Below are 13,034 nucleotides of genomic sequence, written 5' to 3'. Positions count from 1 at the left end.
ATACTTGTACACATTGTGCTTTTACTGTTTAACTTCAAGCGGCTGTTTAGTCAGACACATGGATAAAATAACACATGCGTGTTCGGTCGTTTGAGGCCACTGTGCTGGGTTGATTTCTGCACTCGCTCAGATCACATGTGATTTCTTTTTACTGAATGTGAAACACGACTACATTAAAGCCACAGAAATGCTCCAGAGTCTCTTCGGCTCCCCGCCTCGAGCGTCCGGAGATGAAACACTTGCTACTGAGACAGACCTCGGCGCTCCCACCCACAGCATGGGGCCAGAGGGAGAGGTCAGAGGTTAACTGAGGCAGGGTGTTGGGTCACAAGGGTTAAACTGGACACTTTAGCGCAGCAGTTGTGAGGTCAACAGGGGAAGGAGGGGGAGTCATTGTGTGGTCTAGTTACTGGTTTATGAGTGCAGCATGTCGCCCGTCCCCCTGCTCACGAGAGCCTGTCGCACGTCAGTTTTGTGCGAGCGTGAAAACAATGCGTGCGTCCAGCGGCGTGTGTGTGAATGTGCGTCTTAAGCAGCTTTAGTACCTAGCCAGTCGTTGAACTTCTTAACCTCGGAGGGCAGGCCCAGCTCGGTGAAGTCACCCATGTGCAGCAGCACGTCGCCGTAGGGCATCTGGATGCCGTCTGTACGCGAGTGTGTGTCTGACACACACACAAACCTGGTGTGTCCTGCTGGTTTGGGAGTGTCATAAGGAATCGGGTCCACCCTGAAAACACAGAGAGAGAGAGCTGGTGAGAACTCTTACATGACAAACTCACATTTACATTAATAAGTAGTGATTTGTGATTAATCAGTGGTGGCTAATTAATTCAGATCCATTCATTTGTATTGATTACAGTCTGACATGTTTGTGATTAAGGTTTTTGGATTGTGGGACGCTCAGAAGAAGGTGGTACGCTGTGTAAAACATGAATAAAACTAACTCTTTGACATACATTCAATTAAAAACTAAATTAAATAATAACACAAATATAAAGGCAAGATATCCACGCTCATTCTGAATTACGATGAACATAAATTTGCCTCAATTTTTGTGGGGAATCAGGGTCATATTTAAACACCATAACCTGCTCAAACATTAATCATCAACAGTTCAGTTTTAGGAGATTTGTGTCCCCTCTCCCACCACATGGTGCATGTCTGTCTTTGCTGCTTTCAATAAACATTAAACATAAAAGTGGAAAAAAGAAAAGTGAGTGAATTCTGCATCGCTGGGTGAAGATTTATAATGTCAGTTACTCTATTTCACTGAACTCTGTTTTGTCGCCCAGCGTGTTCAGCGTGTTTGCCTTTCTCTGAACAGAATTAGCTTCCACATACTATAACATTTAACAACTTAAAGGGGGGTATTATGCTAATTTCAAGCTTCATATTTCTCTCTGTGATACCTGTGGAGTAGCTTAGCATAATTTATAGTTAAACAAACTCATTTTCCTCACACTGGTGCTCTGTGCAGGCCCTCATACAGCCTCTGCCTGAAACGACTCAGCCTGCTCTGTCTCTTTAAGGAAACCCCGCCCCCTACAAGCCCACTTTCTTCTGATTGGCCAGCTCTCCGAAGCCTGCTGAGGCTGCCATTTGTGCCATCACAAAGAAAAAACTGTGTGAAAGCTGGCGTTCACAGCAGCCTGCAGACTGAGCTGAGAAGCCTGGGGATACAACATACTTTTACCTGCAGAGTTTAAACTTCACCCACGTTTAGTCTGAACATCCAACATTGTAACATTATATATATATCTATATATATATATATAGATATCTATATGTATATATATATTTATGTATCTTAAAATGTAAAACAGCATAAAACCCCGTCTTTAAACCTGTGTTTAATCGATGTTTTTCATAATAGTTTTATAGATTATAAGATCCGGACGAGAAGAGGTTCTGCCTTACAAACTGCTGTGGACTTCAGGTTTTACTTCAATAATGTTTGTACTTAAATACGATTATTAGGGGTCGGACAAAATATCGATTCGGCAATCTATCGTCGTCCTGACTCATGCGACACAATTATCGCTAGGCTGGTGCCAAATATCCATATTATAATGTACAAATATATGCAGCTCTAAACAGTCACTACTTCATGACTCCTCGCGGTGGCGCATGAATGAGGGTAACGTGAACGGGAATTAATTGGCCGAAGAAGAAGAAGAAGAAGATGGAGGGATAATGTCGGACAGCGGTCGAAAGAAGTAAAGAGATGCTCGAGCCACTTTGAATCCAAAGTCCTGATTTGTTTTTAGTTTTTCTAAAGTTCTGTAAATTTAGTTTCTTTGTTTCTTCTCTGTTTGTGTCAAATTCTGTGAAACTGTAAAATACAAATACATTAATCCTGCTCTTCACCTTTTTAGGAGCATTTTGTGTTCTTTAGTTAATCAGATATCGTGACGTATCATTATATGACTGTGTTGCAATATATCATCATGTTATTGTGGGCCACGTATCGTATCTGAGTTACCCTGCGGTTCCAACAACTAATGATGACACCAAACATGAACAACATGACAGAAAACTGAAAGAAAAAACTACAGCAGCCCACTGAGCATACATTTATGTTTTTTATTTGTGGATACTTCCAGTCCTTCAGGTTGTTTGCAGACATTAAACTGTCTGTTAAAATGTCTTCTACACCACAGCTGTGAACTTATAATAATCCCCGTGGCCGGCCCACAGTGCACAGCTTCATGCAGCAATACAAACTGATTTCTTACCCGTCAAATGACCCTTCCAACAGCCAGGCATGTTTGACCAATGTTTCAACCAAAAACTGATCCTGTGTGACGAGCAGTGAAATGTTCCACTTGTTTATAAGACGTCTGGCCTCGGTTTTATTTAGTCGTTTTATACGTTTGAGCACTATTCTGTGTTTAAGAGAGTAAAACATTCAAAGAATGTGCCCTTTTCTCCCCTTGTGATTTTCTTAGAAAGGTGTTCTCGATTCGGCGGCATATTTTTAGGAAGTGTATGCTAATTTCATACCAGAAAGCAGGAGGTGCACGGCTGAAAACCTTAAAAAAAAAAGATCATTTGTTGTGCAAAATAAATTACATGGTGGACAGAATAATGCGCGCAGCAGAGCAAAAAGCATCTCGAAGAAAAGAGGAGACGTAACAACGGTGATTTGGACGGGAAAACAACCAGCGCTCGGGTTGATTTGTGCACACAAGGAGGGCAATGGCTGTTTTGTGGCATCAGATTGGCTAAAGAGACGGTGAATTAAAGCATGCCATGTTCCTTCCATCCATTATCTAAAGAAAAAACACTTAGACCCAAGTCTGGCTGGAAAAAGCCTTTTCTTCAGGCTTTTTGTTCGACGTGAGCACGTCTGCTAAAAAGGAAGAAAAACCTGTACTTCCTCCTGACTGAAAGGAAAGAAGGGAGAAAAAATCATCCTGTCTGTAATTGAAGTCTACAATGTGCAATCTTCCAGCACTCTGCCACTAGACCATTATTTCATTAGAAGGGATGTCACTCTGTCGACAACATCAGACACATAATCAACGCTGCAATCTCCAACCTGACAAGCACACACACACACGCGCGGGCACACACACGCAGAGTTAACTTGCATGTGTGCACAAACAGGGCATGAAAACAGCCACAGACGCAGATGAAATCAAAGGTTTCCGGCGTCATTAACGGCGCAGGAAGAAAAGAGGCTCCTACAGGAAACATTTCAGGGCTCTCGTTTGGTTGAGGATAACGGCAGACGTGGAAAAGCTTCGGAAACAGAAGCTGGAATCTGTTGTTGTTCTGTTTTTCAGATGAACAGTCATCTGCGAGGTCTTGTTAGTGGTAGCTAAACGGTGGACAAGCTGGTCACCATCTGCAGCGTGTAGCCATCTGCAGACGCCGCCTGTGGTCACAAGTCTCTGGTAGGGGTGGGCGGGTGAATCATGATGAACAAACGGGTGAAAAAAAAACTGGTGAAATCTGGTGACTTTGGGGGGCAGATGATTCACGTGGTTCTCGTTAAACCGTTCAGTGATTCTGCAGCTTTGTATCGAGTCATTACCTTTGTAAAGTGTCTCCTCTTCATTTAAATGTGTCCGTGTAATGTGATTTAAACTTTATGTGAAATCTCGTTACAGACAGAATAATTAGGTGTGAACCTATTGAGCCGATCCTGTGGAAGAACACCCGCAAAACTGCTGTTTCACGTTTCAAAAATCTGTTATTTTATTTTATACATATGCTCACAATTAAGCGTAAATAAAGCAGAGTGTGTCAGCAGCTTGTGTGCATGTGTTATCCCTGAAGCAGTAGCCAAAAAGCACAACCATAGAAAAGTCTATCAGGGTGAGTTAATCAAAGGAAGCAGTGATAAAGACATCAGAAGTGGTGACACTGACTGTTTTAAACACTGAAAGTTAAATTGCCACAAAGACGTCAAACTCGCTGATTTCCAACATTGAGCAAAAACACCTTATGATACACGAGATGTGAGAGTCTGTTGCCAATGTCTGCAGAAGGAGCTGCATACTCTCTCCACTACTCTGCATCGGGATGAATTGGATGAATTGGGAGCTACAAGGCACAAAGCATCTGACATGCAGGGTGAGGGCCCGATCAGACAGAGCGCGTTTTGCCGGTTGTAAAACGTGAGGCGCACCGCACTGCCTTTTTTGTTGAAGCCTACGGTTAAAAAAAGAGCAGCTCGCTGCGCCTTTTCTTCCTACTGTTGTTAAGGCAACCACTGAATCATAGCTGTCATTAACCTAACCGTTATATTGTAAACTGATGGAAGGCCCGCCTCTCCTTTCATCCGATTGGACAATCCGAAAAAAACACCAATCAAGTCAGGCGCTTTTCTGCTTTGAGTTGAAGTTTCTTCAACTCGAGGCGCTCACAGCGTTTCCTCAAAAACGCGAGGCGCCCTGCAACGCAAAAGCAGCGCACAAAAAGCGTCTCATCACGCGTCCGATCGGGCCCTGAGGCTGTGCTCAGACCAACAACAGCGCTGCCTGAAAGTCGTGCAGAACCCTCACAGCACCGTGATTGGTTTGATTGAATACGAAGTACGAATCAACAACAAAACATAAAATCACTGCTTCTGTTTTATCTTTTTAGAGGGTAAAACTTTCTGCACATTATTTATCAATTTGCAACATTAAAAACTTCATCTCAAATTTGACTTTGCAAGATAGTATTTTATTGATTGACCAGTGCTGCGAGCCCTCACAAACGCAGCAGAAAAAGCAGTTTGAAATGTACGGCTGATTTCAGTCTGACTACCCGAGCAAGGAAATAATTTAAAAAGTGCAGACAAAAATAAAACTTTGGGAAAGCTTAAAATGAATCCTCCAAAAGCAGTTTCCAATTTAAAAGAAGGCTGAAATTCTTTATTTGTTTAGTTATCTATTAATTGGTCATTCTGATTGTTTGTTGCATTCATTTTTTAGTCAATATGTCCGTCTCTGATCTTCAGCAGCTTCTGGCTTTGTGTCAGCCTGCTCGGTTTATAACTTGAACACATAGAGTCTAATCTGTTGCCTGTGGGCTGCTTTTTCTCCTTTGTACTATGCAGTCAATCAGGAGTCAGTATTTAGAAGGCATTCGTCCTGTTTCTCTTTTTAAAGCTCCTTCAGAATGAAGCGAAGCTGAAGCCTGAAACGCTGCAGCAAAGCGAGCCTCTCAGTTACCCGAGCAGGGCTGGACTCCATATGAAACACACTGGACAAAATGAAAGAGTAGCTTCAGAGATAATGATATTTACTATTGACTGTGTCCAGTAAATAAGCCTCGGTGCTCCTATACACACACACACACATGCATTAACTTAAGCCAGCGGAGCAGCACATACATTACAGCGTGGCTGGTGATTAGATTTGGTGCTCTGTGGTGCCTGGACGTCATGCAGCTTTACAGGATTCGACAGTTCTCGTCATGGAGGACGGACGAACGCAGAACCACATGGGATGACAAAACACACACAAAAACTATATATGTATGCGCACACACAATGCACACACAGGCGTGCATATTAAAACAAAGCCGGGAGAAAAACAACCTCCATCTCCTCCCCTTTCCTTTGAGATTTAATCCACCCTGAGAATGTAAGTAAATACCAGCAGCCCCTATCAATTAGAGCAGGCCCGGGCCAAGAAACCTTCATGATAGGGCTGCATAAGTCTCGCACACACGCACAAAGAGAGAGAGGGCCCCTGTCTTTCCTGTTAACATACAACTGTATAACAATCCAGAGGTTCATTAGTAATGTATACAGGAGTTCAGGAGTTCAGCGGTGCAGCGCAGGCCTCTGATCTATTGTAAACGGAGACGGGGAAAATGAAAAAGTCTCTTCGCGCTCCGGCAGCAGGTAAAAGAATATTCTCCAGCGACGGAGTGAACCGTGTTAGCATGAAGGTTCGTGTTAACATGTCTGAGCTCCGGCGTGACATCAGAGGGAAGACTGCGCGGGGAAAGGAGTGGCGGGGGGAGAGGAGAAATGCTAATGCGCTGGAGGAGGGCAGCAGCACACTCTGAAATCCGCCATGACATTGAGGCCGACACAAAAACCGAGGTCTGCGGCTGCGAAAAAATATCTGCCGGATGAAGAAACGTCTCTGATCCTTCAGCAGAGAAACCTCAGCGCATTAACTCCTCCTCACCTCCGGCTGCACAGACTACAGCGAGAATCAGCTTCATCACACGTTTATGCGTTTCTATTTCAGGAGACAAATTCTATTGTTGCACTTCTGCAAGTCAACATCCATTTTCAGTTTAATCACTTCACACCAGCCAGACCTTCCTGTGTATATTCCTGCTGTCATGCTCTTGTTACTTTCTTCATTATAAAATTCATGCTTGACAGAAGTCAGATGTTCCATATTTGGGAACTGGAACTATTTTCTTCTTTGAAAATCAAGTCAGTTTGTTCTTTTTCACTTTCCTCAATAAATGTGAGTTTTACAACAAAGCTGGGCCATAAACTGCATTTATTAAGAAGTTTCATAGTGATGTTTAAATCCATCTTTACTCTAACTCGTGTAAATAAGCTACAAAACCGCAGCAGCTTCTTTGAGCACCTGTAATTCATAGTTGTGCAACAGCTTTTCTTCAAGCAGGTAAAATGTCAAAACGACGGCGTGCACGAGCATTTCAAAAAAAGTCTTCAGAGGTCTGGAAAGGGTTTGGGTTTGCAGCATTCGATCTTGCAAACCACTGCCCGCTTTAAAGTTTCACACACAGCAGAGTGTGCGTCACTGAAAGGTGCACAACAGCCTGAAAGCATCTTCTAAAAAGGAGGAAACATTACCGGCATGGAACTGATTAAAGCTGGGGCAGACAATCAGAGAATCAAATACGCGTAGAGTGTGTGGCTGTACAAAGTCATCCCAATAAATACATTTGGATAAAATCAAATGCTTAAATAGTAAATCTGCTACCTGCTAGCACTCTGCCAAAGCACTTATTGTGCTTAAATGTGGTCTTCCAAGAACAGCAGAAGAAAAGTAGTTGGATGCGTCTTGCCATGAAAATGACGCGTTGTGCAAGACAAGAAGTAAGGAGGCAATTCCCACTTTGCGTCCCAACCAGTCGAGATAAAACAACAAAGAGTACGATCTAGACCTGCTCTTCGTGTAAAGCGTCTTGAGATAACTTTGGTTATGATCTGGCGCTATACAAATAAAATTTGTTTGTTGTGGAGATTTTCTTTTTTGGCTACATCGTCTCGCGCCACTTTTTATCTGCTGCTTTAACATCAGAGGCTGTCATTCATTCACACAACATAATGTGGCAGATTAAAATGTTGTCTGAGCTATTTCAACAACGACATTCATGTGAATTAATATTTTAAAAACCTGAAGCCTCTAATCCCAAATAGGGGTGCAACGATTAGTCAACAGTGTCGGCAAAAATCGCTGACAAAATTAGATGCAAACGAATTTAATTGTGAATAATTAGTCGGTTATGTGATCGCGCATTTCTTTAAGCTGTGTGCGGAGGGGTGAGCCATCTCACATCCTTACTATCCCTGCTGAGAGTTGCACTTGCAAGACAGTGACCGGGAAGCGACAGGTAAACAAAACATAGTAAGCGCCAAAGACGTCAGCACTCGCAAGAAAGTCTTTTAAAGCATAAACAGCAGCTGAATGAAACGAACGCATTTCAGCCCGAGGCTTTCTTCAGCGTTTCAACAAACGAAGCGGGTGTGTCACCTCGCTACAAAACATAGTGAAATGAAGGCAGCCGATGCAACACCATCGCATCCTAAAACTTGTAAAGTCTGCGAGCAATTTACCCTCAACGCCGCAAAGGAAAGGATCGCCTGCAAGAGAAGCGGACCTTGCTCATCACCAGAGCACATTGGTAGGCACGCTGGACCTGCGACTTGATTTTATTTATCTTTTATATCAGCACTTTGTCTGTCATCGGTTTTAAATGGACAAAAACTGGATTGATCTTTTGTATCAGTTGGAGCCAAATGAGATGCTTTGTTATAAAAATACTAGCAGGTCAGAAATCTGCACAAGGTAAACGTGTAACACAAATAAATCCTGGAAAACGGGACGGAGCCCGTGCACAGTTATTGGTACCATGTGTCGTGTAGAGGAGAGCATCAGTGGGAGAAGCATAAATCAGCGTGGGAGAGACAGAGGGAGGGAAGGAGGAGTGCTCTCCGGTGTCTGTAGGAGGATATTCACTTTGACGGAGCGCACTTGGCTCCCTGGCCTTTTGGAAAAACACACAAGTAAACAGGGTCAAAGTTCAGCCTGAGCTTGCTTCTTCAAACGAGACACTTCACTCACAGCAGATAAGAAGGTCGCCGTCTATGTCACCCTCTGACTGGCCGAGCTCTTTAAGGAAGCCACATAATCACTGTGATTGATTGCAACACTTCCTGTGGCTTTTTTTCTGAGAACCTCTCGAGTCCAAAACAGACGGCGGCTGCTGCAGCGCGGCCAAAAAACTGCCCGGCTAATACATTATAGCATTAGTTACATTTAGACTCCGCTTTCCATCACTACAAAAGATAACTTGACCTATATATCCAGTGTATAAATAAGACCTGACCAAAGGAATCATTGCAGAGCTGCTCCTGACTCTAACTGTGAAATCCTCCGTTCTGCTGCAGAAAGGAGGTCAGAAGACAAAACAAATACATCAGACTGATGTCTCTCTGAGGTACTCGGGTTAGCCTTCAAGGTTCTTTGCTCGTATTCTTTCAAGGAGGCTTCAAAGTTTCAAGGAATCTTTAAGTCTTCATTCGAGAGGGGATTACGATGAAATAAAACTGAGATGATTTCCAGGCATTACAACTTTCCTCAGCATTAAACTGTATCTTTTTATCCGTGTTGGAGGACGTGAGGGTGGTTACAACAAAATACGACCTGAGTAAAAATATATTTCAAATAATCTTCGGAAAGAAATCACGGTCAAATAGAGCCAATAATGTGTTTTAAAAGACATTTCATTTCGTTTCAAACCATAGTTTTTGGTTTATTCCAAACTTCTTTACACTGCTCGAGCGCTTTAATAACATGTAACATTTATTCAGTGTTCACAGATTGGGCTGGTTTCCGCCCAGTCGGCCTTCTTTTGATCACCTTAGGCTGGTAGATGAATTTTGGGCTGCTTCTGACAACATTTTCAAGCCGTCACTTTATGGTCAGAAACAAAGATTTCATGGTTTCCACTCACTCATTGTTTACCCATTCTTGTAAAGGGTTAGGGCTCTGATTTTATCAATTAATTAATGCTTAAATAACACCTGTTTTTTTTACGTTTATGATGCAGTCAATAGCATTCATTAATTTATCATTTTTATTTCTGTTGGATTTTGGTGTTTTGGTGTCACATTTCGTGGCAGTATTTGATCATTTTATTGTGGTTTTGTCATGATGGCAATTTGTGTATTTGGTTGTCTAACTGGACTCTTTTTGGGTTGCGATAGCATATTTATCTAACATTTTATCTTTGGTTATTGATGCAGGTATGAAGCTTTGCATGCTTATGGCCGGCTTTCTATTGCGTATGTAATGGTTTTATGGTTTAACGTGGGTTTCAGGCAAGGCTATGACTCGGGCTGTAAACTGTCAGTCTGACAGCAGGACGCTCTTCAGTGTTTCGCACGGCCAAAAGAATCTGAGAACAATGGATGAAAGGATGTGAACACCTGACTACCTCATCCACATTAATTTTCTGCTGTAACGGCCTCCACTCTTCAAAGAGATGTTTCACTTGGCTGCAGGTATTCACTCCCATTAAGTCAAAGAACAATGGTGAGGTCAGCCATTTTTAGGTCTTGGTTGCAGTCAGCGTTGCAAATGTTTGGGTTAGGATTCTGTGCACCTTAGTCAAGGTCTTCCACAGTAAACAGGAAAACAATTCTTTAAAGACCTGGCTTTGTGCAGGTTGGGGCTGTCACATTAAGACAAGAAAGGGCCATCCCAAAACTGTTCCTTCAAAGCTGGAGTCATCCTTTTGTCTAAAATATCACTGAATGCTGTAGATTTTATTTTGCGAGAAAAAACAGAGTACTGGCGAAAAACAGTTGCAGACCAAAAGTGTGTGGACAGCAGTGTCCGGGTTGAATATTCTGCTGATGGTAGAAATTGCCCTACTAGTGGTACTTCTTCACATCCCAAGCAGGCCTCGGCAGCGCCTCTTCATCCTGGCAGGGTTAATGAGGTCAACGACCTTTCGGCTGCCCACTTGTCTCAGACAGAGACGTGTGTCAATCACCGTCCTGTGATGGTTCCTGTTCATTTTTCTACCTGCCGCCACCTGCTGCTGGAGGATTAGCCCTCCGGCGCCTCCTCCTCTCTCCTTCCTGCTCCTTCACTGTTATTGCAGTCTAATGATTTTCCATCAATAAGGCCGGCGGGGACGCAGCCACCTAAAACCTCCAGGGTCAAAGGGGAAATGTTGAAATAGACTTCTAATCAACTAGAGCTGCCTCGTCCACGACAAAGAGGATGAGGACTTTAACACTCATTGTTTCAAAGGCCGACAGGAAGAAGAAGAAGCCGAATCAGGCAGTGATTTTGTGTCTGTGTGCAACAGTTCACATCACATACAGCAGGATTAACTGTGCTCAGAAAACCACCACACTGCTGCTACTTGTGCAACAAATGCCACCTTATTAAAGATTTGTTTAGAACATACAAAGACTAAAATTTAAGAAGAAGACGAAAGAAGAGATACTTTATTAATCCTGGAGGGGAAATTACTCCGTTCGTAAAAACATGCAACACACACAAAGGGCCGATACACACATGCACTAACAGGAACCAATGACATGCATTAATGGAGAGAGATGTCAGAGTGAGGGCTGCACATGGACATGCGCCCCGAGCAGTGGGGGATTCAGTGCTTTGCTCAAAGACACCTCGACAACAGGCACCTCTGCAGCTACCAGCCCAAATTCAACGCTTCCACGTTGAGCCACCGTCTCCCCCAAATATCTTTAACTTCATGTTTTAAAGAGGAGATAAGTAGGAATTTTAGAGTTAGAGTTAGCATGCACATTTAATGACATTTATTTTCACTGCATTTTGCACATTTCTTGCATGAAAGAGAGCTGATTTAAAAACAGTTTAAAAAATTCAAAGATTTGCTTATAAGTTTGCTTCTGGTAGCATGATCTTCACACATAAAATGTTTTTAAAATCGTTTGTATTTGTGATTTTAAAGTCGAGGTGAAATGAAAAATATCATTTTAATCCTTTTAGATCACATCCCCGGTAATATTGTGCATCTATTTGACAATATAGGCCAAAAAAAATACAGAAAATCCATTTCTTCGTATTCTTACATCAAAATCCGATCATTTTTTCTTCCGGTAAAACTAAATTTCACGCGTGCTTACGTAAGTTAGCACCAAACAATTTCAACCAATCAATCTGCAACATTTAGCTGCAGAGCACCAAGAACGCTCGGCCAGTTAGCTAGCTACTGCGCTGTGGAGAACGTCTGTCTACGCCCACTTCTCAACGATCAAATCAAATCCCTCTAATGATATGTCCCGCCTGCACGTCCTGTTTCACTCGGAAATACGTCACGATACGGAAGCTAGATACTCTCGAGATGCCGTTTCAGCTCGACTTTAAAGACAAACGATTTGTACTTTTAAGTTTGGTATTATGATGCAGAATTTTTGAATCAAAATTTAACTTTTATTGAGACTTAAATCTGTCTTAAACTGAGCACCGTGGTGTGACAGAAATACGAGAAAAACAGGGCTTCAGTGACGAGCCCTAAAATCACAGCAGCTCTAAATGGAGCTCCGTACTTCACCGCCTTCACGTCGAACTCCACAACAAAGACCGTCTGAGGAAATGTGATGTTTGTGTGTCCACTACGCCGAAAGATGGTGCATTTAAGAGATAATCACAGCTGAACTGGAGACAAAATAGCCGCTGTTCTTCCACTGAGCTCACACCGTCTTTATCGCTCTTTCAGGAAAAACATCAAAACACAATGCTCCCCATTTCCTCCGTCTGTAACCTCTGCATCAGCTCCCCTCCCCCCTCCAATACACACACACACACACACGCACACACACACAAACCCAGCGCTCACTCATCCACGGTGCAATACCATTTCTCAGAGAGGAGCAGAAAGAGCGCCTCTCTTATCTTCTGCATTTCAGCTGTCTGCGCTAATTCAATAAACTTCAGAGGAACAAAATGAACACAGGAATAACGGAGGGGAGCGCGGCGGAGGTGGGGGCTGCGGGGGTGGTGCAGAGGGGAGCGGGGAGTAAGGCAAAGGTGGGAGACGAGCACAAGCAAACAAGAGAACAGATGCAGAATGATGGAAAAGGAGGAAGTAAATAAAAAGCAACCAAAGAACACTGAACTGAATATTCAAATGATTTAAAGAATGATGGCCCTTTTGCCTCGGCGCACCCTCCTCCTCCCTCTCTCCCCCTTTTACTCCATTTGTTCAGGCAGGGTGCGTCCTCCTCATGCCTCCCATAATGGCAGAGTAAGGCACACAAAGCCTGCGTTGGAATATCAGCAGCAGAGAGACCTTCCGGCACTGCGCTGGGAAATAAATTG

The 13,034-nt window shown here is 43.1% G+C and overlaps 1 protein-coding gene across 2 annotated transcripts in view; it reads right to left on the bottom strand.

Annotated features, from left to right (window-relative positions):
- The window catches only part of mpped2a (metallophosphoesterase domain containing 2a), an 83,291-nt gene that overhangs the window by 53,168 nt on the left and 17,089 nt on the right, over positions 1-13,034 (bottom strand). For both annotated transcript variants that reach the window (XM_069659351.1, XM_069659352.1), the window contains exon 3: positions 546-727. In XM_069659351.1, coding sequence (XP_069515452.1) covers positions 546-727 — 182 coding nt within the window. The remainder of the gene's footprint in view (positions 1-545; positions 728-13,034) is intronic.

This window comes from Semicossyphus pulcher, unplaced genomic scaffold (assembly GCF_022749685.1).
Source record: "Semicossyphus pulcher isolate SPU_LCO1_2020_fin unplaced genomic scaffold, fSemPul1.0.p SCAF_1, whole genome shotgun sequence".
Lineage (NCBI taxonomy): Eukaryota > Metazoa > Chordata > Actinopteri > Labriformes > Labridae > Semicossyphus > Semicossyphus pulcher.
Note: the sequence above shows the minus strand (reverse complement) of the source record. Positions and strands in the feature narration are given on the sequence as shown.